This window comes from Synchiropus splendidus, chromosome 7 (assembly GCF_027744825.2).
Source record: "Synchiropus splendidus isolate RoL2022-P1 chromosome 7, RoL_Sspl_1.0, whole genome shotgun sequence".
Taxonomy (NCBI): Eukaryota; Metazoa; Chordata; class Actinopteri; order Syngnathiformes; family Callionymidae; genus Synchiropus; species Synchiropus splendidus.
In genome coordinates this window covers 21,056,936-21,084,646 of record NC_071340.1, presented here as the reverse complement: position 1 = coordinate 21,084,646, position 27,711 = coordinate 21,056,936, and the positions used below count along the sequence as shown (strand labels likewise).

The following is a 27,711-nucleotide window of genomic DNA, read 5'->3' as shown; positions in this document are numbered from 1 at the left end:
TGACAAGATGATATAGTTATGATGCTCGAGGACAGACCCGATCCTCACCACGGTGGAGGAACACAAATTGTGTAGTTTCATTTTATTACAGTACTATAGAATTTTTCTCTACGGTTCACAATATAAAACTACTTTATATTCATGTACATTGCTTTTATGTCCAAAACTATGACTTTGACAGGTGTTGACTTCATAATTCTACTACAAATGTTTTATTCTGCTGACCTAATAAATTTACAGCATACTGATGATAAGAGATATACAAACAGTACAACTTGTGTTGTTTATTTTTTATTTATTTTATTTTTTATTTTTAAGTTTTTTTTGGTTGTTTTTTTCAATAGTGCGTTGAGCTATTCATCACGTGAACAGTGTCAAGCACTGATGTGCTTTAAGCAACGTCATTCTCCATTTTCCACTTTGTTGGTGGATGGGCGTGTTCTCTGTATGGTTCAGTTCAATTGCAAGTACTTATAAAACAAACCAACACCAATAGTGACTCAACTTTCAAAGGAAGAATAAGAAGAATAAAGAATAATAAGCAATTGATTATGGTCCTGTTTTTATTTGGTCGCCCCTTTTCAGTTCATATTTTCCTTCCATGTACAATGAAGACAGTATAGCGGAGGTGGGCAAAGCGTGGCCCAGGGACCACATGTGGCCCCCTGCCTGTTTTCATGTGGCCCTCGCCAGATCCAAGCACAATAAGTACAATAAATATTTCAATTGTTCATATCTTTTTTCTTTCTGAATTTGATTCTTTTGATGAGTGATCTATTTTATTTTTTTTGTCTCTCAAGATGAATAAATAAATAAGATGTATCCAAGAAAATACCTTATGACAAAGTGCCTTCAAAATATAATATAATATATACATTGAGAATCATAACTATATATATAAAAAATGTATTTAATATATAAAAATATATTTTTTTCATGCTTCACAGTTTCATTTAATATTTTTTTTCTTCTGTCTTTCGGTCTTCTGGCTTGACGGCTCCTCACGTTAGTCCCAGGAAAGAATGTGGCCCCTAAGGAAATGTCATTGCCGCTCCCTGATGAAAGGCAGCTGCAGCCAACGCTTCTTAGCGACTTGAGCTTTGCTTGGAACCTAATATTAAAACTGTCCACAAACAGATGATATTACATTTGAAGAAAGGCTGAGTGCTGCATATTGTTTTTCATCATGATCGAGGGCTGCAAATGGCCCCGGGGCCAGACTTTGTCCACACCAGTTTTGCAGCTTTGGATTGAGGTAAAACAAAAGTCCCAAAACCATTTGCTCAGCTTCTACACTGATCGAAAAAGTGGCTTAGCGGAGAAGCTTCTGATACTTGGTTTCCATCGGAAAAGAAAGCTACGTGCTTTATCTTCAAATCTTACGATAAAGTGCTGATCGCATTATGAATCTCAGAGAGGTTGCAATCTCCGACCACAATCAGACGCGGAGCACATCCTTGGCTTTGGCTTTGAAGGAGCCGGGGCTTTCCGTCATAATGAAAGTGTGGCGAATCAAAAGGTTACAAAGCTAGGAATCAAGTTTGCACAGCCGTAATCACGGCTGAGAAATCTCGTATTTTGAAACATTTGAGAAAATCTCTGTCATGAGCTTCACCACCGTGGGCGAGTGCAAAAACACGCGATCTGTAAAGACGCTCTTCCGCGCCGACTAATCCCGGCTGAATCACTACAGGCCGTGGACTGACCCTCGCGGCCGCAGCTTCACGTTCAAACAAGCTACTGACTCACAGGTGGCAATTCAAAGGCAGCCGAGCAACGTTTCACCGGCAAGGAGCATTTTAATCTCATGCCACATCAACTGCATATTTACATGAAAACAGTTTAGCGGTGAAAACATCAGCGACCTGAGCTAAACTCCCTCTGCCTTCTGTTTTGCTGCATCAGGAAGTTGGTAACTACAAAGTGGGAAGCGTGAAAAGGATTGTGGTTGAAAAAGCAAGAATGAATCGGCATGTGAGCGTGAAGCACCGCAGGAGAAAACAAAAGATGTGGCTATAGCAAAGAACAAAAACAGATCTGTGGTTTATTAACTGTAAAATGATGTGACCTAATTCGGGGTAAATGACAGACAGAACGAACCAAGAACAGGCTCTGCGTTGTTGGAAATGAAGAGTAAGACATCAAAGTGGGGTGTATCCTGAGAGAAAAAGGTCTCTGCTGGAGATATTCGCTATCACATTTCACAAAATTGCACTGACAGAGCGGAGTCACAGAAAGTGTGTCAACAGCTGCCAGCTGGTTTAAGCTTATTTATCTGTATCAGGGGGGATGAAACCAGAGTGACCATTGTCACTTATCAGGAACACTTTAAACCCACGAACGATTCACCCGTTTTTTTGTTTTTGTTTTTTTTTTGTCTTCTGCAACACATTACTTCACATTCATTTTGTCAGCTGGTCAACATTGTGAGTCACCATAAGCAGCCATTTTGATGTGACAACATGACATTTAACTGAAATATGAGACACAGAGATGAAGGATGAGCCTATCACAGAGGCAGTGGACCCTATAATGAAGGACGGCGTGAGCATTCCACTGACGTCATGCGTTACATAAACAAAAATATCTCAAGAAAGGGAGAAATACAGTTTTGTCGAGACGGAACAGCCACGTAACTTTTGGATGAATCGGTTCAGCTCAGTCCTGGAAGGTGCCAACAATGCCCTAGTTGACTCGACTCTACTGATGACCATGAACCATGCATTCAGTGGGATGTCGCCAGCAAGCAGAAGTTTTGAAAATCTTTTGTTAGACTTTATATCCAGTATAAGTCTCATCTGCAATGCATTATTAGTACATTCATATGACATTATAATGCATTTATTAAGCTTTATAGATGACATTGTGAATGTTAATTTTGATGAATGACAACTAGTGCCGGAGTTTTCTGATGTATAATATATAGTAATACAGTGTTGTCTGTAGTGACAACACGGCAAAAACTCAAAAACTTAAGTTTAGTCTCAATTTGAGTCAAATCCCACTTGATTTAAGATAAATATACTTTACAAGAGACGTTTCAGCAAGATGCAGGGACTTGTTTTTAGACAATGTATCATAAATTATCATATTCTTTAGGCAGATTTTTTTTCACTTATTCCAAAGTACAGTAAAAGCACGTTCATTTTTCCCCATGTTTTTGGAGGTGCATATTGCCAGTGCACTTCTTCATTCGACCACATATGTCATATTCTTGTGCTTCTTCGGCTGTGTCAATTTTTAAGAACATATATACAGCAGCAATTATTTTCAGTCTTTTCCTAAATAAAATAAAAGTAATTTCAAGTAAAAAACAAGTTCCAAAAATGTTTCCTTCACTCACCATCACTTCCCCCCTTTTATTTTCCTGTAAATACTGAATATTAACTACAGAAGGGTTCTATATTTGTGCTCTTAAAGCAACAAGTAAACAACTCTGCATCAAAAGACTTACAGTAAATGACCAAAGTAGGGAGCATCTGTGGTGCTCTCGCAGAACACTGAGGATGGAAGGATGTAGGCTGTGACTGTGTTTTTCATGAGATGACTTTAATGAATGCCTTGAAAGATGAATGGGGTTTAAAGAGTTGTTCTCACCTTAAGACCTTCACTGGGGACAGAGGTTTTACCCTGGACAGGTTGCAGATTCATCATCCTACAGTCACTCACTACAGTCACTAAATATGAGAGTCATCGATAAACCTGTGTATTGTTCTGGACAGAGCGGAAGCCAGAGTTGCCTCAAACTGGATCCAAACCAGTGACCTCGGTGATGCGCAGCTTCAGCGCCATTATTCAACCACACTGCCATTAAATAAAACAAAAGCCACCAAATTACCCACGAGAGAAATGCGTTCTTCCGAGCGTCTCACTTTGGAATACATGAATAATAACCGGAATCCAAGCCGACGGTTTCAGCGAGGCTTCAAACCCAGTGCGCCTGTTAATTGGCTTCTAAGTAACATGGCGCTCCTTGATGAAACACCTCGGTGAATTGAGAGGAGAGGAGCGAGGTTTAAGTAATAAAAAGTGACAGTTACAAGAAGCTCTGTTTTCCCATTTCAGTCCCACTGGAGCAAAAAAAAAAACCCACCAAACCTCCTTCCAGTGATTGGAGGGGCTGGAGTGGTTGAAAGTAGAAGCCAGTGTCCAGAGCTTTGGTGAAGCAGAGGAGGGTGGAGGTGCAGAGGCTGAGGAGACAGATGGCTGCGGAGAGTGAAGCTGACAGTGTGTGAGAAAAGCAGCTCTCAGGTGCTGCACCTGCCATCCATCTCAATCCCACTATTGTTTCACCTTTTACTCTCACGCACAGACCAATAAAACACATGCAAACCTGTTCGCCAGGATGTACACCAGCGTCCATCAACTCCCTTCATAGATTTGTTTCGAAGATTCAAGGTGCATCGGGTGGTTAACAGAATCTGTCAGTGTATATGGAAACAATTTACTCTCCTCAACCACCGTGAAATACAAACTGCATTTGCTTGTGGTTTGGGCTGCATCTCCTGTTGTCCTGGTAAAGCATCTCTTTTCCTTTTGGGGGGAGAAAAAAAATATTATTGAGAAAAGAGATCAAGCCTATGACAAGAAAATAGGAATATTTGATGTGATTTTAAGAAAACAAAAATTAATTAATAGACAAAAATAATCTTTTTAAACTAGAACAGGACCCAATAAAAAAATGTAAAATTTTAAAAACACTTTTTAGCGGTTCTACGATGAATAAATCACAATTAAATGTAATATCTGAGACCAAAGATCTCCTGGAGGAGCGGAGACGAGAAGCAGCAGCTGAGACCAGCTGTGGTGTCGGAACTTCGGACACACGGGAGCTTTAATGTGTTGAATGTGTGGAGTTCATGATTCAAGTTCAGATCATTATTGAGTCAGTTTCATGAGTCACTCTCCATGCTGGACCCAGTTTTCAAAACTGGTTTAGAAGTGATCCTCATGCATTTTTAAGCCAGGTGCACAACTGACCATTCTACGGTGCAGACAGCACCACTGCACCCGCGTCTAATAGACCGGTGTCGCTTATGTATGAACAAGATCTAGTTTCCTTCTTTATTTAGTAGGTGCGTCTAATAGTCCACGTAGTCTGCTGTACTTATTTCTGTCTCTAACTTAAGCCAAGTTTACTGGTTAAAGTCTCAGCCTTATTCGAAACAATGTGACTCCACGGCTGCACTAATATAAATATGAGTGGCAGAAAAAAGAAACCGTCTTTCATAATGTCAAAGTATAGATAATGAAGAATGGGTTTCACGATGGCAGGCTGTGCAACGTTACACGGTTGGACGTGTTGTGCTGTCGCCTGAGTTCATAAAGAGATGAGCCACATAAGGTGATTCAACGTTGCTCTAACCAGACTCATCACCTGTTTACCATGCTTTTCAACCTAAGAACATCCAGCTGAGAGCAGAACAGTGTGGACCGAGGACAAGATGGATGGATGACATTTCAGGTCTGGCCAGGAAATTGATCAAAATGAATGAATTTGTTCCGGCAAAGTGTCCAGAAAGATAAAGGGAGTCTGTGCTGAAACCTATGAATCTGAAAAGTTTGAAGGAGGAGAGGCACAGATATGATGAAATGCCACTCGATTTGGGACCAAACCAGCAGGAGTTCGACTAAATCTGAGAGTAGATTTCAGCCATTATTTTGCCCCGTAGCGGCCACAGAGTTCGCGCAGAGGAGCGTAATTACTTCCCAGAGATAATTTGTGCACCCATCTCCGGCTTCACTGATTCATCACCGCAGGGTTGAAGTACCAGCGGTACGCCCCGAGGCGTACAGCAACAGATGCATCCATTAATTATGGCGGTGAATGTCCATCTCTCAGCCACTCTGATGGCCAGCCATCAGCAACATGTTCATCGTACTCTTGGAACGGCTCCGGAAGCCGAGGAGACAAGCACGCCGGTCCAGGTGCCAGATGGCAGACAGTATGGCACTAAAAATCCATGCTGGAGACACATTGGTCACAGACATGAACGATCGCCCCCCCCCACCCCCAAGTGGTCCAGAAGCAATGCCATGTTGATACAGTCGCTCAAGTCAGAACCCTCCCACTTGACCACTTGAACAAACTTGAGCTACAATATGTTTTTGAAGTTCTCCGGCAGGTGCTTGCTCTCTATCGCCCTCAAATTTGTATGTCTCCCGACTCCAGTCACGCACATCAATAACAGGTTTATCATCAATATTGAGCAGAGCTTAATGGGACATTCAGACAGTGATAAAGCGCGCAGACAGCTGTTGAGGGCCAATGCGTGGGGCGTGTTAATGTGGCGAGGAGCTGAGGGACGTGGCGCACCAAAAGACGGGTTCATAATGACAGGTGCGGGAGATAGCTTGTTTGTCTCTACAGCAGAATACAATTTTACCTCCATCATTCGCTGGGTTTTATAAATTCCTCCTATAGAAGTAGCGCCAGGACTTCCCTGTGCCAGATGTGATTCTTTGACCTGGCTCTGGGTTGCAGACATAAATGTGTTGCTTTAGGGATTAAGGTCCGTTTATGCTCAAGGTTAAATATGAATCCGGAGACTGGCCAAATGGAGCAGTACCACCGGAAACCATGGGGGGCAGTGTTGCTGCTACTACCTGCATTTATTCTGAATTCTGAATAAATGAATCTAAAACAAAGTTAGGAAGAAGACATAACAATGGCAGAAATTCTCCGTCTTCCAGTCGCGATATACTGAAGAGCCTCACCACCGCCTCCTGCAACACAACCTCCCCTTTAGTCTTTTGTACAGTCTTCCACGGTTTCCAGTTTGTTTTGGAGTTTGTTGTCACACAGCGATCAAGCGTTTCTGCTTTGTGGGTCTCACAATGGCAACTTGTCTGCAGCTTTTTTTCAGGCCAGCAATTTATATTTTGAAGTTGCACAGCCACATAAAATGCCTCGCCTGGCCCAATTCTGAATGGCAGTCTGGAGTTTGTCAAGCGTCTATCGTTTACAAATCAATATTTGCTCAAAAACTCAGCTATTCAGTCAGAGCTTTACTTCCAACTCAACAAAAAAAAAAAAGAAGTCTCTTTTAATCTTGCTCGCTCATTGACTGTGCCATCATGGTGATTCAAAGAGACAAGATAAAAGAAGAAATCAAGGCATCCCTTTTCATGGCTTCATTGATTGAGCAAAGTACTGAAGATTTCTGAAGTCAACTGATGCGGAGAGAGGCAAACTAAAAAAAGAAATACTCTGAAAGTGAGGGATGGTTATTGAAGAAAAAGAAATGCTGGCATGTTTGTTCCAATGCAGAAGAAGCGAAGGCCGAGGCCGTTTAAAAACCCTGCCGTGGAACGTCATGCACTGCTGCTGCCTGGGTCAATATTGACCTATTCTAGCATTCAGGATTGATCAAAGTAAGTGACTGTCTAAATGAATGAACATGGGAGCAGGTAAAAGGAGGATGAATAATCCATGAGCTCCTCTTGACTGTCCCCACGCTTCCTCTGAACCATGTGCGCGCGTGTCGAGGCAGAGATAACTGAAAAATGATTTATTTTTCAGGAGGTATTGATTGTGTCCCACCGGCTCTCCAGTTTGCTTGGCATGGGAGTAACTCCCGCGCCGAGGTCAGCACATTTTTGGATGGCTGCTCTCAAGGACCGGACTCCTTGAAGTCCATGCATGGACCAATACATTCCAACAAACAGTGCTATTACATTTATTACCCAGCATACAGATAGAAGGATTTATGACTTTTGCTTTGCTTTACCCCTGATCCAAATCTACACCCAAACACTATCAATAACGTGCGGAATAAAATGAAAATGCATTTGACCATTAGACAGACCATTATTCACGTCCTCAGAGCGGAAAGTGTCTGGAATAATAATGCGAAAATCAGTCTTTAATCAAGTCGGGGTAAATCTTCACTTGTTTGCGCTGACGGATGACGTCTGACCATACTCAAAGGTATCATGACCATGAAAACTGTCGGGGCGAGAGGGAGACGTTTAATCCTGGAACAGCTTCGGGACATCAATCTACCATCCCACACCATTTCTCCTTGGTGAAGTAGCCTTGAGTAGCAAGCCATGGAGACGGCACAGTTAGACTGTGCAGTGTGTTTTCCTCGGCTACAGCAGTCAGAAAAGAAAATACTTTTTTAACTGTGATGATCTTGCTACAGTCAGTGTGTTTAGTTCATATACTGTATGCCACGTGTGTCCCACAAGTAATTTTGTGTGGCCCACATCCAGTCATTTACAATGCACCGATGCATGCTGATCTGGACCAAGAAGGATTAAAGTATCCAAGCCTGTTGTTAGACAGGCTGCTATCTAGCAAGCGGAGGTTGCCAGATGGAAGGGAGTGAATGTAGGTGCTCCGCGTATCGCGAGACCTTCGCGAACCCCAAAGACTTCATGCTAAAACTATCCTCCAATATCGAAAAGAAAGACACTTGCAGAATTATCTTTTTCTTCCCACATTTATTATTTTCGGTTAATGTCATGATATTTGTTCATATATTATATGTTTTATTTATTTATTCTCCTGTTTGTTAGCTTGTGACTACACTAGCTTTTTTGTAGTATTGTGTTTTATGTATGCTGATGCTATGTGAACATCTTTGTTGTTTGTTATGCATCTTTAATGTCTTGGGCGTCACTTGTGTCTTTGTTGACCTTGACTGAGTTTCCCCACTGTGAGACAAATAAAGGACATCTTATTATCAGGAAGCCTGTTCAGGAGGACTGTACTGTACTGCATCAAGACAAGATGTGGACTCGAGTCTTGACACATAAGTCGCATCTATCAGTGACTTGTGACTTAACATTTGTGACTTGTGATATGTGACTCGTGCACAACGTTTTGTTTTGTATATTTCCATGCAGATTTCGGTTCCTCCGAGGGTCATTCGCGCCCCATATCCAGCAGCCGTCCACCTGACACTAACCGACAGTGGAAACTATAGAAATACTGAGTGGCCAACTGCAACTTCCGCGAGAGGAGAATCAAAGAAGCTGCCTCAGCCACATCAGATTCATCTCAAAATGAATCCAGGTAAGTCACACAACGGTGTGCAGCATTAGCATTAGCACCTGGAGAACTGTCAGCTAACTTGTTCCTGTCCACACCGAGACAGAGTCAGGTTCTGTGGAGGATATTGCGTATCCAACATCTGACAACTGAAACAATAATGTCACTGTTCCTTCTGTCGTGGCTCACATTAAAACAGTAACATCAGACAGTTGAATCTCCCCACTGTCGGACTAACAAAGGCTCTAAACTGGTCTAATCGGAGAATGCAGCGAGTTCCGCGTATTGTAAATACGAACACAAAATCTTCGGCTATTCCTCATTTATGACAAGCAGGAAATGATCATAAACACAGGCATGAAAACCTATACACTCATTTCACGCTAAACAGGACATCAGTTAAAAGGCTGTCTCCACAAAGTGTAACATTTTTTTAGATGACTACGGCTCCTGATGATGATGTCACAGTTCCTTGGCTGTAACAATGCAGTGTTCTAAGTGAGCTGGATACTGGCTGAAGATTATAGCAAGATTCATTCCAATGATGGAACTCGAGACTTGACCAACATGAACTCACAACCAAAGACTTGAGACTTGACTTGGACCTATGACCAAAGACTTGAGACTGACATGAACTCACAACCAAAGACTTGAGACTGACATGAACTCACAACCAAAGACTTGAGACTGAAATGAACTCACAACCAAAGACTTGAGACTTGACTTGGACGCATAACCAAAGACTTGAGACATTACAGGGACTCACAACCAAAGACTTGCGACTTAAATTGGACACATGACCAAAGACCTGAGAATGACATGAATTCACAACCAAAGACTTGAGACTGAAATGAACTCACAACCAAAGACTTGAGACTTGACTTGGACCTATGACCAAAGACTTGAGACTGACATGAACTCACAACCAAAGACTTGAGACTTGACTTGGACGCATAACCAAAGACTTGAGACATTACAGGGACTCACAACCAAAGACTTGAGACTTGACTTGGACGCATAACCAAAGACTTGAGACATTACAGGGACTCACAACCAAAGACTTGAGACATTACAGAGACTCACAACCAAAGACTTGAGATTTCACTAGGTCTCACAACCAAAGACTTGAGACTTGACTTGGACGCATAACCAAAGACTTGAGACTGACATGAACTCACAACCAAAGACTTGAGACTTGACTTGGACACCTAACCAAAGACTTGAGACTGACATGAACTCACAACCAAAGACATGAGATTTCACTAGGTCTCACAACCAAAGACTTGAGACTTGACTTGCAATTGTAAAAAATGACTCGTGAGCATCTTTGCATTAAGGATATTTTAAACTTAAAAACCTTCTTAATCCTATAGACAAACAAATTGTAGCGCATTCTCACTCCAAGACTGATGATGGTCAATTTGACTCTTGCGTCCCAGGGTGACCCAGACATCAGCCGTCTGTGTTGCATGCTGATGCTTTAGCCGTTCAGTTGAATCACGTTTCACGCCCAGCGGCGCTTCCTGAGGCTTTAGGCATCAGCGCTGGCCAACACGTCATAGAGAGGAGCCATTGGGTGCCACTCCTTCAGACTCGTAGCAACATTATAGAGCAGGTTTGGGTTGGTTTTCAGTCAAACACATGGACAAATAGGGTACTATGCATATGAAGCGGTATGAGAAGTGTAGACATACAAACCAACTTGAACATGAATTTGATTCAATAGAAACAGCTATGCATCAACAAGCCACACGGAAGGCTGACGTCTCCAAAAGTCCACGACTGTCAATACGTGACGCCTTAAGAGTGAGAAGTGGGTCAATATGGCTTGGCAGAGGTTTGAATCTGTTACGTTTTTTTTTTAATGATTCCATATTAATGTTGTAGAAAACTGCATTCCATTGGAAATGCTCTATTAAACTCCATACCTACTCCCATCGCTACATTCACGGCGAGACTCTTATGAAGACAGTAAATACACGCACATGCTGAGAGAGATTATTACATTTCACTTCAATTTAAACAGTATCATAAATAAAACTGCGGAATGTGTGCGTTGCTCTGACTCAACAATAGAGATTACCTTGGTGTCTGGAGCGAAAAACAGAAGCAGGTGGTGTTTACGAAAAAACATGAATCAAGTTGAATTGAAAAACAGGGTTTAAAGCTTAATGGCAGTCTATATTGAAGTATCACTTTGAGGAGGGAAGTTCTGATCTTGAAATCTATGCATTAAGACCATGTTTTCTTTGTGAGGGGCAGATGTGCAATAAGTATGTGATGGAGTGCAGGCGCGGAATTGTAAAAAGGACACATAACCAAAGACTTGAGACTGAAATAAACTCACAACCCAGGACTTGAGACTTGACTTGGACCTATGGCCAAAGACTTGAGACTGACATAAACTCACGACCAAAGACTTGCGACTTTACTTGGGCACATGACCAAAGACTTGAGACTGACATGAATTCACAACCAAAAACTTGAGACTTGACTTGGACGCATAACCAAAGACTTGAGACTTGACTTGAACTGACAACCAAAGACTTGAGACTGACATGAACTCACAACCAAAGACTTGAGACTGACATGAATTCACAACCAAAAACTTGAGACTTGACTTGGACGCATAACCAAAGACTTGAGACATTGCAGGGACTCACAACCAAAGACTTGAGACTGACATAAACTCACAACCCAGGACTTGAGACTTGACTTGGAAGCATAACCAAAGACTTGAGACTGACATGAATTCACAACCAAAGACTTGAGACTTAACTTGGGCACATGACCAAAGACTTGAGATTGACATGAACTCACAACCAAAGACTTGAGACTTGACTTGGACCTATGACCAAAGACTTGAGACTGACATGAACTCACAACCAAAGACTTGAGACTGACATGAACTCACAACCAAAGACTTGAGACTTAACTTGAACACATGACCAAAGACTTGAGACTGACATGAATTCACAACCAAAGACTTGAGACTGAAATGAACTCACAACCAAAGACTTGAGACTGACATGAATTCACAACCAAAGACTTGAGACTGAAATGAACTCACAACCAAAGACTTGAGACTTGACTTGGACGCATAACCAAAGACTTGAGACATTGCAGGGACTCACAACCAAAGACTTGAGACTGACATAAACTCACAACCAAAGACTTGCGACTTGACTTGGATGCATAACCAAAGACTTGAGACTGACATGAACTCACAACCAAAGACTTGAGACTTGACTTGGACACATAACCAAAGACTTGAGACATTGCAGGGACTCACAACCAAAGACTTGAGACTGACATGAACTCACAACCAAAGACTTGAGACTGAAATGAACTCACAACCAAAGACTTGAGACTTGACTTGGACGCATAACCAAAGACTTGAGACATTGCAGGGACTCACAACCAAAGACTTGAGACTGACATAAACTCACAACCAAAGACTTGCGACTTGACTTGGACGCATAACCAAAGACTTGAGACATTGCAGGGACTCACAACCAAAGACATGAGACTTCACTAGGTCTCACAACCAAGAAGGGAATTGTAATTGTAAAAAGGCCTTTATCTTTGATCCCATAATCCAGATGCATTTTGATATCCGGTTCTTCTGTTAAACAGCCCAGAAGTAAATGCCAGCAACACTAACTGAGTTCCGCAAATACCGTTAACCAGCTCGAGCCTTGTGCTAAATGAATGTTGGTAATACCACTTATCATTTCAACATCCGCTTGTGCTTGCTGATATCAAAGGGATTTCATTTAAGCTGCGTTTTTATTTTTTCATTCTAGCGCTGTCTTTGACGTCAGCGCTCCTGACAGGCCTCTGCCGCTCAAATACATATATTCATATTCATCATGATTAATCCAGTGCCGATCCCAGAAGGTATGGTATATTCTGAGAAACGACTCTATCCATGCTTAATATGAGCTTGACTAATATCGCTAAATTCCTCAGAGCGCTCTCTCCACCATTACTCAATAGGCCGCTCTTCTGCGCGCCGAAGCCTTATAAGCATTTCATAATGAGTCGATTCCAGGCCAGCATCCGTCTTACCTCAGTGTGAAGTTGCTCAGCTGAGCCGAGCTGGCCATCAGCACGTAAAAGGTGGCGATGTCGGTGGTCTTCAGTGGTTTCGAGGACGTGCGGATGATGATGGAGTTGCCCAGCTTGAGTCGGGAAAGGGTTGCCATTCCTTTCGGCACCTGCAGCAGACGCACGCTTCCAATCCTTTTCATGGGAGAGACCGGGACAAACTCCGTCGGCGGTCCCCATCGACCCCCGTCCACAAAGGCGCACTTCCCGCTGACTTTGGGTCGGGCCTGGTAGTACACTTCCACAGGGTTCCCGGCAGAAGGATCCTGTCTTTCCCGACTACTGCTATCCGACCCTTGAGCGAACCATCCAGGGGGCGGAGACAGCTCAGCCATGCAGGTGGCCTTCTCCCCTCCGAGCGCGCAGGAACCCCTCACCTCTTGAGTTTGCCAAAAGGCATAAACGGATACACACGGTAGCTCATCCAAAGTACTCTCTTGTCTGCCCCAATCCCTTCCGGCGACGTAAAACAGAATTCGCACTTTGGGCTTGGAAGAGAAAACCCGAGGGGTCAGCACAAAAGACAGGATCTTCCAGTTGAAGGTAAAGACCTCGGGAGCGTTGAACAGCTGAACGCTCTGGAGAAGATCAAGAGGCACTACTTGCTCGGCGGACATCGTACTGTAGCTCACATTGACCACCGGCGGGCGACTGGCTTTTAGGATGACAAAGGGCTGTGTATGGGTCTTCATGCTGCTGTTTCTCATAAAGTCCTGTCCGGCTTCCTTCAGGAAGAGGTAGTCGGCATCACGCACCTCATAGCTGACCGGCAGAAAGATGGGTAAAGGCATAAGGCTCTTACTGTCACTCAGCTCTTTGGTGCTCATATCTGAAAGATAAAGACAGAAGATGTCCAGCATTATTGATAAAATCATTTGGACTTTACAAAGCCACATGTAAAACCCACTTAAAAAATAGAAAAAGATTAACGGTTTCCAAGGATTTAAAAGAAAATACAATAAAACCTGCACTTCTCCAGGAGCTGAGACTTTCAGTACAATGCGGGTCAAGGGCAAATGATCATCTGAATGGGGATCAAAGTATTATGCTAAAAGGCCTCAGGGCTTAACCTCAAAATTCATGTAAACAAGATTATAATGTAAAATACGGTAAGAGAAGTGGGGATTTTTGGTGATTTCACAGTGGAAAGTTCTGACCTGAAAAAACAGGGTAACACCATGATAATCTTAATTTCCAACTCCAGCGGTCGTCTGACTTTTTTTGGTGCGCAGAGATGAAAGGACAGTGAAATGAAAGCTACAACTCCCAGATCTGAGACACACTGCTTCTCATATATGACGTTAAATATACATACAGAATGAAAATCACATTTCACTCACGCGGCTGTCCCTGGCGAGACCTGGACGTGCCCAGCGAACGTCGTGGATGCATTTCATTTCCTTTGTCCTCAAGCAGCTTTTGAGATTTTGGCCAATGATAATAAAGCGATATTGTTGAATACAAGATTTTTTGTGTGCATGTTCTGAGCGCCAATATGTGTGAGCATGTGCGTGAGCTGCGAGTTTATCTCAAGGCAATTTCGAAAAAAGACGAGGTCTCGACCTGAACTTTAGTAATTTAGAGTAATAACCCAGCAGTTCCTATGAGGACAGGCATTACCATTAAGGGCACACTCACACTGCACTTCTGATACTATCATCTGCATTTGGCTCATCTCTCATGTGAATCTTAATTTCAGTCACACACACAGACAGAAAAGTCGTCGTTTGTTCCTCAAGGTTTAACGCTAACTTGACATTACACTACTATAGATGTGACTCTAGCTGTTCAATAAAAAGCCCTTTGTGAGGTCACTTATTGTTGTTTGTTTTTATTTGCTTTGTTATTGAATGAGTACTCAAGCATTCAGTTAGTATTTACTGTCCAGTAAAATAAGTATCAATTTTTTTTTTAAATATGTTTTATGTTATATTTTACACGTCGTTCTATTATTCACCACTTAAAAAAAAAAACCATCAATTTTATTTACTTTTATTTATTTATTTATTTTTTACTTTTGACTTTTATACTGTATTTGCATCCTTTTTCTGACCGTCCGTCTTTTGGCTTACGGTCCCACGATAACAATCATGTGACCACTTTCATTGCCCATCTGTGATCAAAGGTGTTCATTTGATAAGTTTAAGTTCTGTCTGGATTATGACTTGAAGTCGTGCAACGACAAATAGATTGTGATAAGACAAAGCCAGCAGTGCTTACCCACATGTGAAATGCAAAAAAACTCAACTATATTGACCAGAATTCCACCTAATTATATGTTCATATGGTGGGCCATAATTTCACTTGATAAGTTGTCAAAAAATAAAAGTCAAGAAGTAAGATTTTCTGACTCGATGAGGCATCAACAACTCAAAACTAGAATGTAGAATCCAAGAATGAGATTGGAATACAGGATTTTTTTAAAACTGTGTTGGAGAAAGCTCCTCCAAGCCTCTCCCCCCCCAAAAAAACACAGAACGGAACACAGCCAGTCGAGAAGCGCCATAGAAACAATGAAACAGATATGAAAGTTTTGTCATTTACTGAATTGGTGATAATAAAAATAATAGTTATTTAATCACGAGAAGTAAATCTTTCTCCAATCTGCAGCGGTCCGTCTCTTCATAAATCCGGCCAGAATTCGCGACTTCAATTCCACAAGCAATAGACTTCTGTCATTTCTGTCTGGATTTTTCTGTTAAAAACATGCCAAAAACCGTCCTGTTCATGTCCACCTCCATGATGCGTTATATGTTATGTGAGTCGATCTTTACCCTCTGTTTAAATACCTTTGATCAGGTGAGATTTCGTCTCATCATTTCTATTTGTGTTTCCAACTAAGGGCACGACAAAAGCAGTGTGTATTGTACATTCATCACAGACCACTGATGGTCTACTTAAAATACAAGACTATATTACACTACAAGTTAACAAAAACAGCAGAAATGGTTGGAAAATCTCAGCCCAGGGGGTCAATGTCCCAGCGTAGGAGGCTCCTGTACTGCTAAAGTGCTGGGGAGATCTTGGATCCTGCTTTTACTGAAAGAAATAGAAAGGTTTTTTTCTGTTTGGAGAAGTTTAATTTTCTTCAACCAAGCTTCACCAAACTTAAAATTCAGTCTGACTTCTGTCTGACACATTTTTTTAAGGGATAACAGCATCCACTTAGAAATGATTACTCAACTTTGGTAACCACATAATTACCACTCACATTTATTTTTCCAATTTTCCACTCCCCAGGGTGCGTCTCTCACCAGCACCACTGTCTTTTTTTTCCCATCATAAGCTTTGTGAATTTGGGAGATCTGATTCATCCAAGTCTGAAGTCAAACATCAGCGCTGGATTAAAAACGGCTTCTCAGAATGTCAGCAGGGAGGGGAAAAAAAAGCCGAGAAACACAAGGAGCCTGCCGCGGCATCGCGATTAGACAATATACATTCTAAGAAACAGATCCATCGGTGGATTAATGGTTCAGGGCGAATCACGTATGCGCTGCGAGTTTTTAACCAAATGGAGTGATTAAAAACAACAGCATCAACATTCGATGATCTGCTCTGAAAGCTGGAGCCGCAGGAAGTGATGTGTCCTCACTGACCAGCTGTTTTGATAGAATTATAAGCTTAATATAGCAGCTGACACAAGCTTCCCCTGTTTATCTGTCGGCTAATTGCCCGCCTTTGAAAAAAAAAAAAAAAAAAAAAACAGTGGAGCTGAGCTCAGCAAGTCGGTGCCCGCTGACCAACACAAATCAAAGGCCATAATTACAAATATTTAAACCTAAAAGCTGCCTCCCTGAAATGATGATAAATGGTGGCAGGTTACCGCTGCTGTCGCTGGGTTCACTATAATTACCAATCCATTAAGAGGAAATCAGAGGTTTTCGGCGTCATACGCAGTTGCCAAATTGATTTAACTGGCCCACCAATCACTTGGGTTTTTCAGCCTTGCGAAACAAACCCCTCCATAATGTTTGACAGCACACATCTGCCAGCTGAATATTCGTGTCACAGAGAGATGGACACAGTTCTTCCATTTCGCAGATCCAGTCATGTGCCTGTCACACTCGCTCTGACTGGGGCATCCAGCGGCGCCGGGTGCCAGCCTGCCCTGGCTTGGCCTCCCGCTGCTCCCGTGACAGATGTGCAGTTTAATACCAGCGTTGGAAGAAGCATGAACTCACATTGGGTTCAGCCGTCTCCCTGTTATTGCTTTTCTTATCTCCAGGTTCATCGTTTTATTGTTAACACCATCATCATCATCAAGGCGTCACTATCACCGTCATCTATCCCGGTTGCTTATCCAAGATGTGCATACTGCGGGGAGCCAGTTATCTCTGCCGGCATTTGGTCGGAGGGAAAACTCTCAATTAAATGGCGGTGACTAGTTCAGCAGAACAGCCGTCGCTGCCTTCTCTGTACATGATGTGAAAACATGAACTTTAAATCATTTTAATTCAGACACGTTTTTATATACCTCTTCAAGGTGGTGAAAAATAAACAATATTTACATACTGTAGCGGGATTCCGAGATAGAGAGCACTGTATTTACGAAAGTTTCCACTCCAGATGTTTTCAAAAGTTTCAGATTCAGGTGGATAAAGAAGGTCGCACCTGACTCCAAAATGGCAATGGATCCTGTTTTTGTTTCTATCTCCGTGTAAATGACACCTGAGAACAGCTGGTCATCTAGCTCAGTGAAATTAAGAATGATTTCGTATCATTCTGAATGTCACACTCGGACGGGCGGGTGTTGCTAAGCGCTAGCTGCGCTAACAGCCTGCTGATGTCTCATTTTCACGAGCCCAGAAAACTCTACGTGCTCCGTCGAGTGCTGGCACTTTAAATGGTGTGTTTAGTTTGACGGCGCTTCCCTGCACAGCATTGTCCCGTGCATGTGCTGGAGGATGCAAACTTTACATGACAGATTGAAAGAACTTCCACGGCAGACACGTGGAAGACAGCTCCTTAGTGAGCAGCGAGTCGAAAGGAGTGGACGGGTCACAACCCGCGGGAGCGCCGGCTGTCACACGTGATGAGTTGTCGTGGTCAGCAGTGACAGGTGGCGATCGGTATTCACCGATCACGCTGAAATCGGCAGATCATGATCAGTGACCAATTGATCGGAGCATCCCTAATTTTCACGATATCTACTTGTTTATGTTTGTCATTTTCTCTCAGGCTGCGTCTTTAGTGAACATCCACGCGGAGACATCAGTACAGTAGAGATGGACGTGGACTAGTGTGAGCAGGGAGCTTAAGGCATGACACACCTTGAGTAGTTGGAGACTTGCAGGGTGGATGATCGAGGTTGGGTGGACTATTTCTGTCTCTATAAATCAATTCATGACTGTTCTTGGAAGTCAACATAGAAAGGTTAGGTCCATACATGGCGGTACAAGGTAAAAACAGACAAGGCAGTGGCACAAATATGATAAGTGACATCAAATCAATCTCCTCCGACAACAACTGTTAGCTTCATGCTAACCGATATGCTAGCTGTTAGCATGAGAGTGTCCAGCGTCACCGATCAAACACGCTCTGAAGTCGGAGGGGTTTGGACCTAAACCAAACAAAACAGTGTCACACTTTGAAATGCTTTTTCATCCATCGCCGCCTGAACTCCTCCATGGCTATGACTAGCTGCAGGCTGAGGCCGCGACAAGGAGCCAGGAGCATCGCAAACCGATAAGATTAAGTTCATATTCTTAACAATTCCAGAGAACAAGGACGTCTCCTTGTGCCGTCTCCCATGGCAGACAGCCCACGGAACCCAGGCTGCCCTCGTCTAATCTCGCACCTCTCAGATGATCCTCCTTCTACCCTTTCCCTGCCTCCATCTGTCTCTCGCCACTCTCCCTTTATCAGGTGACCATCTTTAACCGGGATTACTCAGCTAATTGAACCGCTGGTCCATCTTCCTCATCGCAGCGAATTCCCCTCCAGCAACCAGATAGTGGAATCCGTTTAGCTGGAGAGTCCAGGCGGTTCCATCATGGTTTCAACAAACCTGATACTATTCCTAAAAAACTTTTGGAGGATTAATGTCTGACTGTTGGAACGAATCATTTCCTTTTGTGTGGAACATAACAGTCACCCATGGAGACGCAGCGAAGTCCTGCAGCGGTAGAAATATTCCTGTTGACTTCACGCTGAGGCAATTGTTAAACAGTCACCAGCAGCTCCGAAACATTAGCCTCTGTGTTTTTTGTGTTTTTCAAAAGACATATATCTATCTACTTTCCCTCATTCCACTAAGTTTCAGTTATAAATAATAGCTCATTACCATGTCTTTTCGCGAACAGCTGCCCGTGTTTACAGAAGGTAAATTGGGATTGCCACCTTCCCCCCCACCCCTCGACGCCGACTCGGCAAACCGATGGATGTGCAGCGCAGTGGAAAGGCGCATATGGCGCCTCCCGCTTGGACGTAAATACAGTTGCGAAGCATGAATCCGCACATATTGAAGGGAACAGAACTTGAGTATGACAAGCGCCGGCTGATAAACCTGACGGCCAATCCGCTCTGGCAGCTGTTCAAACCGCTAAATTACTCATTTCCAAGACACATGCTTTTCTTTTTTTATCATGTGAGTCAGAAAACATCAGCACTGCTGTTTTGATGCGACATTTATCTAAAGGCGCATCGACAGCAGCTCATTCTGTTAAGTATCAAAAGGAAAAATACATCAACCAAACTATCCTCTTCCTCTAAATGCTGCTCACACTCCACATATATGCATTGCTTTTAAAGACACTTCTAAAGTTTGTTTTGCTGTATTAATATTGAATGAGCAAGGCAGCGTAGGTGTTCCATATTTTCAGGTGTCAGATCAAACTTTCCAGTTCAAATGAACGTTAATTTGAAGGCTTTTTTCAAGCAGCATGTGTGAAAACGTTCTCAGGACAGAGTGTCATCGCACCCGCTGATGCATTATTTCGGTAATATTTCACTTGAAAAGCTCATATAATGCACCGTCAGAGCCAGTAAAGGGCCATTAACAAAAAAAAAAAAATCTAGGACACCCTTTCTTTTTTCACGAAATACACTCTCTGTGAGGACACTGTTCTCTCTCACCTGAGTTGTAAGACAAGAGGGAGTGATTTCCAAGTGTGGATCTGGAGAGGATTCTCGAAGGCGCATAAGAGCCGTATGATCACGGTGATGTTTGGAGAAACTTGCCCAAAGTTTGTCCGCAACTCCACTTAAACATCTTCAACTCCAATTAGTTTTCTATTCCTCCTCATGTTTCTTATCCTCTCCGCTGCCTTTGTGGAGCACTTGTCCTGCTCTGAGCCTCCTGAGCTGCGAGAACTCTTCCTCCACTCGCTAAATAGATTGTCCGTCAGAGATAAGAGGCAATTTTGCTTGACTCAACGTTTAAATGCCTTTCCTCCTAGGCTCATTCTACTGTCCGTCGGTAAGATCATGCGTTTTTTTTTTTTAAGTAGAGCTCATAATTGGAATATTAAATCAACAATATTTTATGCTCACTCAGCATCTAGGTGAACGGCAGAGACCTGTTTTATTAGAGGATTTAAACTAGCCACTGGACTGTTGTGAATCTTTTAACTTTATTCCCAAAGGCTTCAGACACGATGCCACTCAAGTGAAACCCTCTTGAGGATTTTAAAATAAGAGGAGATACACTGGTGAACATGATATGAACACGCTCAGAACTTGACCTCTGTGGCTACATGCGGTTTCTGTCAATCACCCCTCACATCTTCTGATGCTCTCCGTCCGATTCATGTTTCTGTAGCTGTCGCGGCTGACTTGTACAAAGCGAAAGGAGGCTCCAGTCTGACGGTCTTTTTCAGTTTTCCGACTAATCGCGGATAAATATGACTAGGACTTATAGTTATTGGTCGTGACAGCAGTTTGAAAATGTGTGTCATTTGCCGAGTGCATTAATGCTGGATCAATATACACCAGGGTTGCTATAGGAACGGTCTCTGAGCTTGTCACATATTCTCATCATGTATGTTGGCAGCTGTCATAACCAGCACGTTGTCACTAGTAAAGGAGGAAAGAAAACTGTTAAAAGGGAAAACAGGGAGTCGAACCACTGTTTTCTTTGGGATCTGCAGCTCTTGCTCAAGTCTCATGACATCACAGTGACTGTCAATTATGCAGATGAGGATTTGTCTGATCCCAGTTTGAAAAGTGAACCTTCTGTGGCTCCATTAATGTGGTCTGTACAGTGTGGCAGGGCCTAAAAGACTCAAGTACCTGTGAAAGAAGCATATAAGGTCTCTTTCAAAATGATCAATGGCAGTCGTTTCAGAGCTTCTACTGGCATATTGGTCATTCTACAAAACCAGTGCCATTTCTGCGTTACATTTTTCCATTTATTTTTGTAACATTCACTTTACATAACCAGCAAAAATATTGCTATTTTATGTATCTATTTAAACACCCTGTATCGTCCCCAAATTATAGACCTAATGCTTGGAATTATTTCCAAAATTCAGTTTTCTGTGACCTATTACTGTTAATGCTTTCACATTACAAACTTAAAAACAAGTGATCTATCTAGTATACAGGACAGTTCGTACAGCTAAGCTTAATGGACACCATGTTGCGACCTAAGAATAAATCATTATTTAAAAAAAACAAAGCAAAATATAGGGTATGATTTTACATTTTTAAAAAACAAGACTGTGACACACAAAAAAAAACAATATGCTGGGAGCCAGTTGGGGGGAGGGACTTGCCTACACATTTTCACACATTGATTACCTTCTTCGTCGCTCATGAAATGAACCAAATGACTCCAATATTTTGTCCATTTTTACAGCTAATACAGCGCATGAATGGTTTTTCTATTCCTCCTGGTGCTGTATTTTAACTGACCACACTGACAATATTCCATAGCAGTTTTGCACTGGGCATATTGTAACTCCAAGGTTTATTATCCTAACTTTGCTGAAACACCAAGTATATCTTGAATTGACTTCTTTTTTTCTGTAGTAAAGTTGAGTATTGGCAAGAACCTCACAATACCACATGATATGCATTGCCAGATATGGATCGAGATATCACGATATTATCATGATATAGCTCAAAAATTGTGATGTAATATTCCTGGGGGATTCACATGGGATTGATCTATGTTACAAGTCTCGTAGTCTAAGCCAAAAGTATTATAGTATTTTTCGTTTTTTCCAACACGGAAAAGTCAAATGCTTCTCAGTTAAACTACAGTGATATTCGTGGTTTCTCTTTATAGTAAGGTCTCATCTATAATGCATTATTGGTATATTCATAAGACATGCATTTATGAGGCTTTATAGAAGATGTCGTGAATGTTTACAACCTTGTAGTAGAATTAGAAGTATTATAAGGGGCAGCATTTGAGGCAATAGTTTTGTTTTTAATAACATTATACAGTGGGGTTGGGTTAAGGTTATGGTCAGGGTCTCTTAACTAGATTAGGTACTTGCAGAAAGTTACTCTACATGAGTATGAATATATGAAACCTTATGAATGCATCAGGATTTATTCTGAATTTTTAATTCACATTAGATACTGAAAGCATACGCACCGTCACTGAAGATGTGAGGAAGTGTTTTTAATAACTAACAGCACAAAAATACATGTTTACTTGTTCTATTTACTTTGAATTTGTACGTCTTTAAATACAAATTGTGAGTCATTTTTACTTGTACTGCCATTTCAATACTTCTCCACGGCTGTGTTGGATCTTCATGGTCCCTCCTCTTGTGTCTCTCCACTGACCTCACCTCATGGTTTATCTTATCGATAAATTAACTCCACACATCGTTCCCATCCAGAGCACTCTGGAACAAAAGTTATCCCGAGTGCTTAAATCTTTGGGCCAAGTGAGGTAGACAGCATTACACCCCCGAGTCGCAGGCTTCGGGAAACATTATAAAGATGATCTACTGCTGATCATATAGCATGTAATGCTGTGTGGGGCTCAGTAGTGAGAGGGTGAAGAGATAAGACGAAAGGGAGAGAGAGATTGAGGGAAGCTTAAGCCTGTGCAGTGATTGGGAGGGATTGCTATGTCCAATGAGATTCTTAAAGCTGCTTAAAAAAAATCAGATTTTAGAGTTTTTCCCCATTTTTGTCATTTTTTTTTTTATCCACATAAATCGCCAGACTACATTCCCTGGAAATAGCTATCTTATCAGGTATTTATAGGCTTTAGAGTAAATGCCTCTGTAATGGTTTTATCCAATTTCTCATTTCACAAAGTGTATGACTTTAAAGTGAAATGATTTTTTCTTCGTCTGGGAGTTAAGAAGAAGTGTACTCATGAGGTAAGTCATCATCTCTGGACCTTTTAAGTTGGCTCCTCTTCGATTGCATCTTAAATGATTAATAGCCGCCCCCCTCCTGCGGCGGGGGAGCCGCAGATGCTCATGTCAGCCTTTGTTCACACTGGGTCAAGATGCAAGTTTGTGGCATGGATGAGGACACGGTATCAATTATTTAAGTCTTCCAGAGAGAGGCTTTTCCCGCTGAGGCACCTCCTTATTGTGACACCAACATGAAACCCCACTTCCCACCATTCACTTCTGATCAGCCAACAGAACAACAAACGAGCCCAATATTATAGGAATCCATGAGAAATAATCACAAAAAACAAAAAAGCGCGCTCACCTTGTGTCAGCACTGACGAGACTGTCGCCAAGATCATGTGTAAGACGGTCCTGCACGAGAGACTCATTTTGGCACTGCTCAGTTCCAGACCAGGTCTAAGTCTCTGACGGCTTGTTTCAGCAGCGGATGCATCTGAGCTCAGTTTTTGCAGTTCGCATGATGGACATGGTCACACTCGCGTGCTCTCCTAACTCCCGGTTATGACGCGCCCCTGTCTGCAGCTCCACAGCCGGTGCGTAAAAGTTGCGCGCCTGCGAAAATAAATAAATATATCCCGAAGACCGTGGTCCGCTCAGAGGAAGGAGGACGGAAAACACACACGCTGACGATGAATGGACTCCGGTTCCGATCAATAACGGACTTCTGGGTTCCTTATCGCCTCCTGATTGGGTCTGCTCTCCCTCTGCGCGCCGCGTCTGAGGACTCTGCGGTGTCAAGCGCCTGTTAGCGGATCACTGACTGTCTTGTGCGCAATCCTCCGAGCACTAAACTCATCATCTGTCACTGTTCATCCGCTCAGGAAGCCACGTCCACGCAGCTGCCGGGATTATTAACCCTGCCATGGTTCCTTTACGATACACAACCCCAAATAGTGAAGTTTCTAAAAAAGATATTTTTATAATGATGGCCATGGAGCCAATTTTTATCTTTACAACAGAGACATGAAACTATTTTCTCGTGAAAACCCCCTTTAACTGAGGCGAGTTGAACGATTTTTGCTTGTATTATTGCGCTATACATTATTCAGAAGCAAAACTGAGGCAGAGAAATGAGCAGCATCTGTTGAATGAAGTAGCCGTTTGTGTATTACTTGAACGCCAGATTTACAAGGTCCACATGGCAAACTATTCCCTTCACGACGACAATGGGAAAAAATATGTTTTCTCATTCGATTAATGCATTTTTTTTTTATTTCATTATTAGCGTGGGAGAGCCATCTGTCCACTAGAGGGCATATTCATCAATATTATTTCAGATTCTAAATAAAAACTCATCCAAACTACTGTTAAATAACTATTAAAAATATCGATGAACATTGCAGTCAAGATCACGCAAATTGTTGTGACACTAAACCAGATTCCTAGTTCTGTTCAGCACAGAGAGTCAAGGTGTTGCAACCTTGTTAGATCATGATTTCAGAGGTTCATGAACCACAATTCATCCCGCCTCATTAAAACGCAGTTGCATCACCCCTCATTAAAAGTTCTCATTCAAAATTTATTTTTTAACTCAAGGGCTTTTTTTTCCAGGCTCTTCTTTGTAATGAAAACCAGCAAGGATAATAGAATCATCTTGGTAAGGAAGCACATCACGACCTCTCTAATAAGAGCAGCAGGTGGGTTTTTGGTGCCCTCTGATGGTTGAAAGGAGTTTAGATGTCACTGAAGTCGAGTCAAAAAAAAAGTCCATTGTTGCTTGCGGTTGCATCAGAAATCATCAGGTTTTCAACACTACGCTGCCTCTTTTTTTTAAAGCTATGAAACTTGATAAATGAAGGCGTTGAAATGCATGAGTGCAACGTGGAAGGTTCTGGGTTACGAGGGCAAATAGTTCAGAAGAAATCGAGGATTGTCGTACGCTCAACACCGTGGGTTAACATTTTTACACATGGAATGCTCCCAAACATGACAGTATCAGTCGACATGAAGAAGTCGCCTCAAGCGTTGAGCTAACAGGAGCCACTCTCCAGAGCTGCATAACCATGATAAGCAGCCGCTCGGCTGCTCTCGTATGCTGGAGGAGCCACCATGGGATAATTTAGATCCTCTCCTTTTCACCTGCACCTCACACTCTGGGAAGCACCAACAAAACAGAGTGTTAAAGTGGGCAAGATTTACCACCCCAAAACTGGGATTGATGTTTTTGTGGCAGCAGAGCGGCCATAAAGCAGTCACACTCGTGCATGCATATTTATACGCGAGCGCAGTGCGTGCAATGAGGACACAAGTGGTGCTTACACATGAGCACAAATGTTCCGTGGGATTCGTCGGACACATAAATAGAAACACATTTTTTCCTTTGTTTTGCGAAATTGATGACACTCTGTTGGATTTTCATTAAATCAGCCCAAGCATGCCGCACGGTGCCGCGACCCGACCAAGCTCACCAGATCATTTGTCAAAAGTGTCAAACATTGCGACGTACAGTACGTTGAAAAGTGTCGAGAACGTTAAAGAGAAAAGCAATAACATGGAGGTAGCGGATATGCATGTTGAGCTGTCGACACAGATGGACTCGGCGGAGTGAAGAACGTGGTCATAAAGTGGTGATAGATGTGTCACGAGCAGGCGAATCCATTTCAGCGGGCATCAGTTCTCCTTTGACAAGCATAGCTTAAGCTGCTTTAAACAACACACACCTCCCTAATGTCTTCAGAGGCATTTTCGCTGCTAACTGTGAAAACAGCAGCAGAAAAATTTACATCTTTTCACGATAACACATCCACTGATGGTTGAATAGGTGTGTGAGATATGTCACGGGATATTTTTGCAGTGATTTTAATAGTCCTTATTTGTTGAAAATGCCTCTCCCTATTTTAAAATGCATGTGATTATTAAACATATTTTTTTGTGAGATTAGTGCTCTTGGTTTAGAAGTGATGTGAGGTTTCACTGAATTAGATGTTCAAGTCCTAACATTTTACAGCAGACAGTGCCCTCTGGTGGCCTCTGAAAACCAGGACACTGTTTCATGAAACCTCATCCATCACTACCACTGACATGTCCACAGGCGTGCTGTCTAGACATCCAGCCATGTTTGTGGGGCACATCAAATTTCAAATTATTTGGAAAAAATATAGATTTAAATTTAGAATTCATAAATAGCTAACTTTAAATTGGGTTGTTACTGCCCAGTCTCTCAGAAAATAGAGTCAACCTTTCTATGAGTCTGTGTTGATGGGATTGACTGCAACAGTACATATACATATAAAGAAAGAAAGACAGGAAAAGAAAGAAGGGGAGGATGAAAGCTACTGCTCTATCTTTAGTTATTAAAAAAAAAAGTACAACTTGAAGACAGCAGCTTTTACAGCGTTTGGCAAGCGTGACTCAACACCTTACAAATATACAAAATATAGCTAATAAGAAGAAGAACTACACAACTAGAGAGATAGCACATGCCTCCAAGTCACTCATTTTACATGACTGAAAAAAGCAGAGAGCATGTAGGTGAATCATAAAAAACGACTTAGCGTGACTGAAAAATAATCTTGGAAAAACAGTTCCCTGCGATAGAGCAGCGTCTTGACCACAGGGGTGATCTTTCCACTGCATTCTGTGTTCTCCAGTCTCAAACCAAGCAACTGTGCAAACATCGACCGTGCCGCGCATTTCGCCACATGAATATTTATTTATTTCGGGTTGGAAATCGATTAGATTCGTAGCCTCTGTTTTCTTAAGTCAAGTTTTTACACTTGTGAATGGAGCTGCAGCAGCAGTGAGAAACCATTCAAGTGAATGAGGACCTCAGCTTTCTGCGTTACGCTCCCCAGTCCAACGCCAGTGAAAACATATTCCTGATTCTATGGCCTTTTTATGACCTGATCCAGTACATCAGGTGGGAGCATCGCTTGTCTAGTCTGTCTTCCGAAACTTGACCTAAGCGTTGACTAAGTAGTTTCTATGTATATTTTCCACACCCATATTCTGATTCAATACTGAGGTAGCTGGGCACCTGTGGAGCCACTTGGCATCCCCAGCTGGATCAGTGAACCAGGGCCATTAAAGCAGGGATGGACTTGAAAGTCCGGGTGGAGGGACAAACCTGACTCCGCCCACAGCACTCCTAATGACGGAGCGAGGGTCATAGGCCTCCTCCAAATCCCCAAATCCCATAAAAACTGGATGGTCACACTCACGCGCCTCTCCAAGAGGAGCAGATTAAAGACTTGGTCTGTTGTTGTTGTTTGCAGGGTGATGCCTCATTAATTGTCACACACCCTCCCGACTTGCTGTCGTGTTTGTTGGTGTCAC

At 42.4% G+C, this 27,711-nt stretch overlaps 1 protein-coding gene across 1 annotated transcript in view; it reads right to left on the bottom strand.

Moving 5' to 3' along the window:
- LOC128761961 (transmembrane protein 132D) overlaps positions 1–24,182 on the bottom strand; it is a 44,665-nt gene extending 20,483 nt beyond the window's left edge. Inside the window, exons 1-2 of the mRNA XM_053869619.1 lie at positions 23,738–24,182; positions 13,070–13,937 (exon numbers count right to left, since the gene is read on the bottom strand). Coding sequence (XP_053725594.1) covers positions 13,070–13,937; positions 23,738–23,804 — 935 coding nt within the window. The 5' untranslated portion in view covers positions 23,805–24,182. The remainder of the gene's footprint in view (positions 1–13,069; positions 13,938–23,737) is intronic.
- Positions 24,183–27,711: the final 3,529 nt, after the last annotated feature.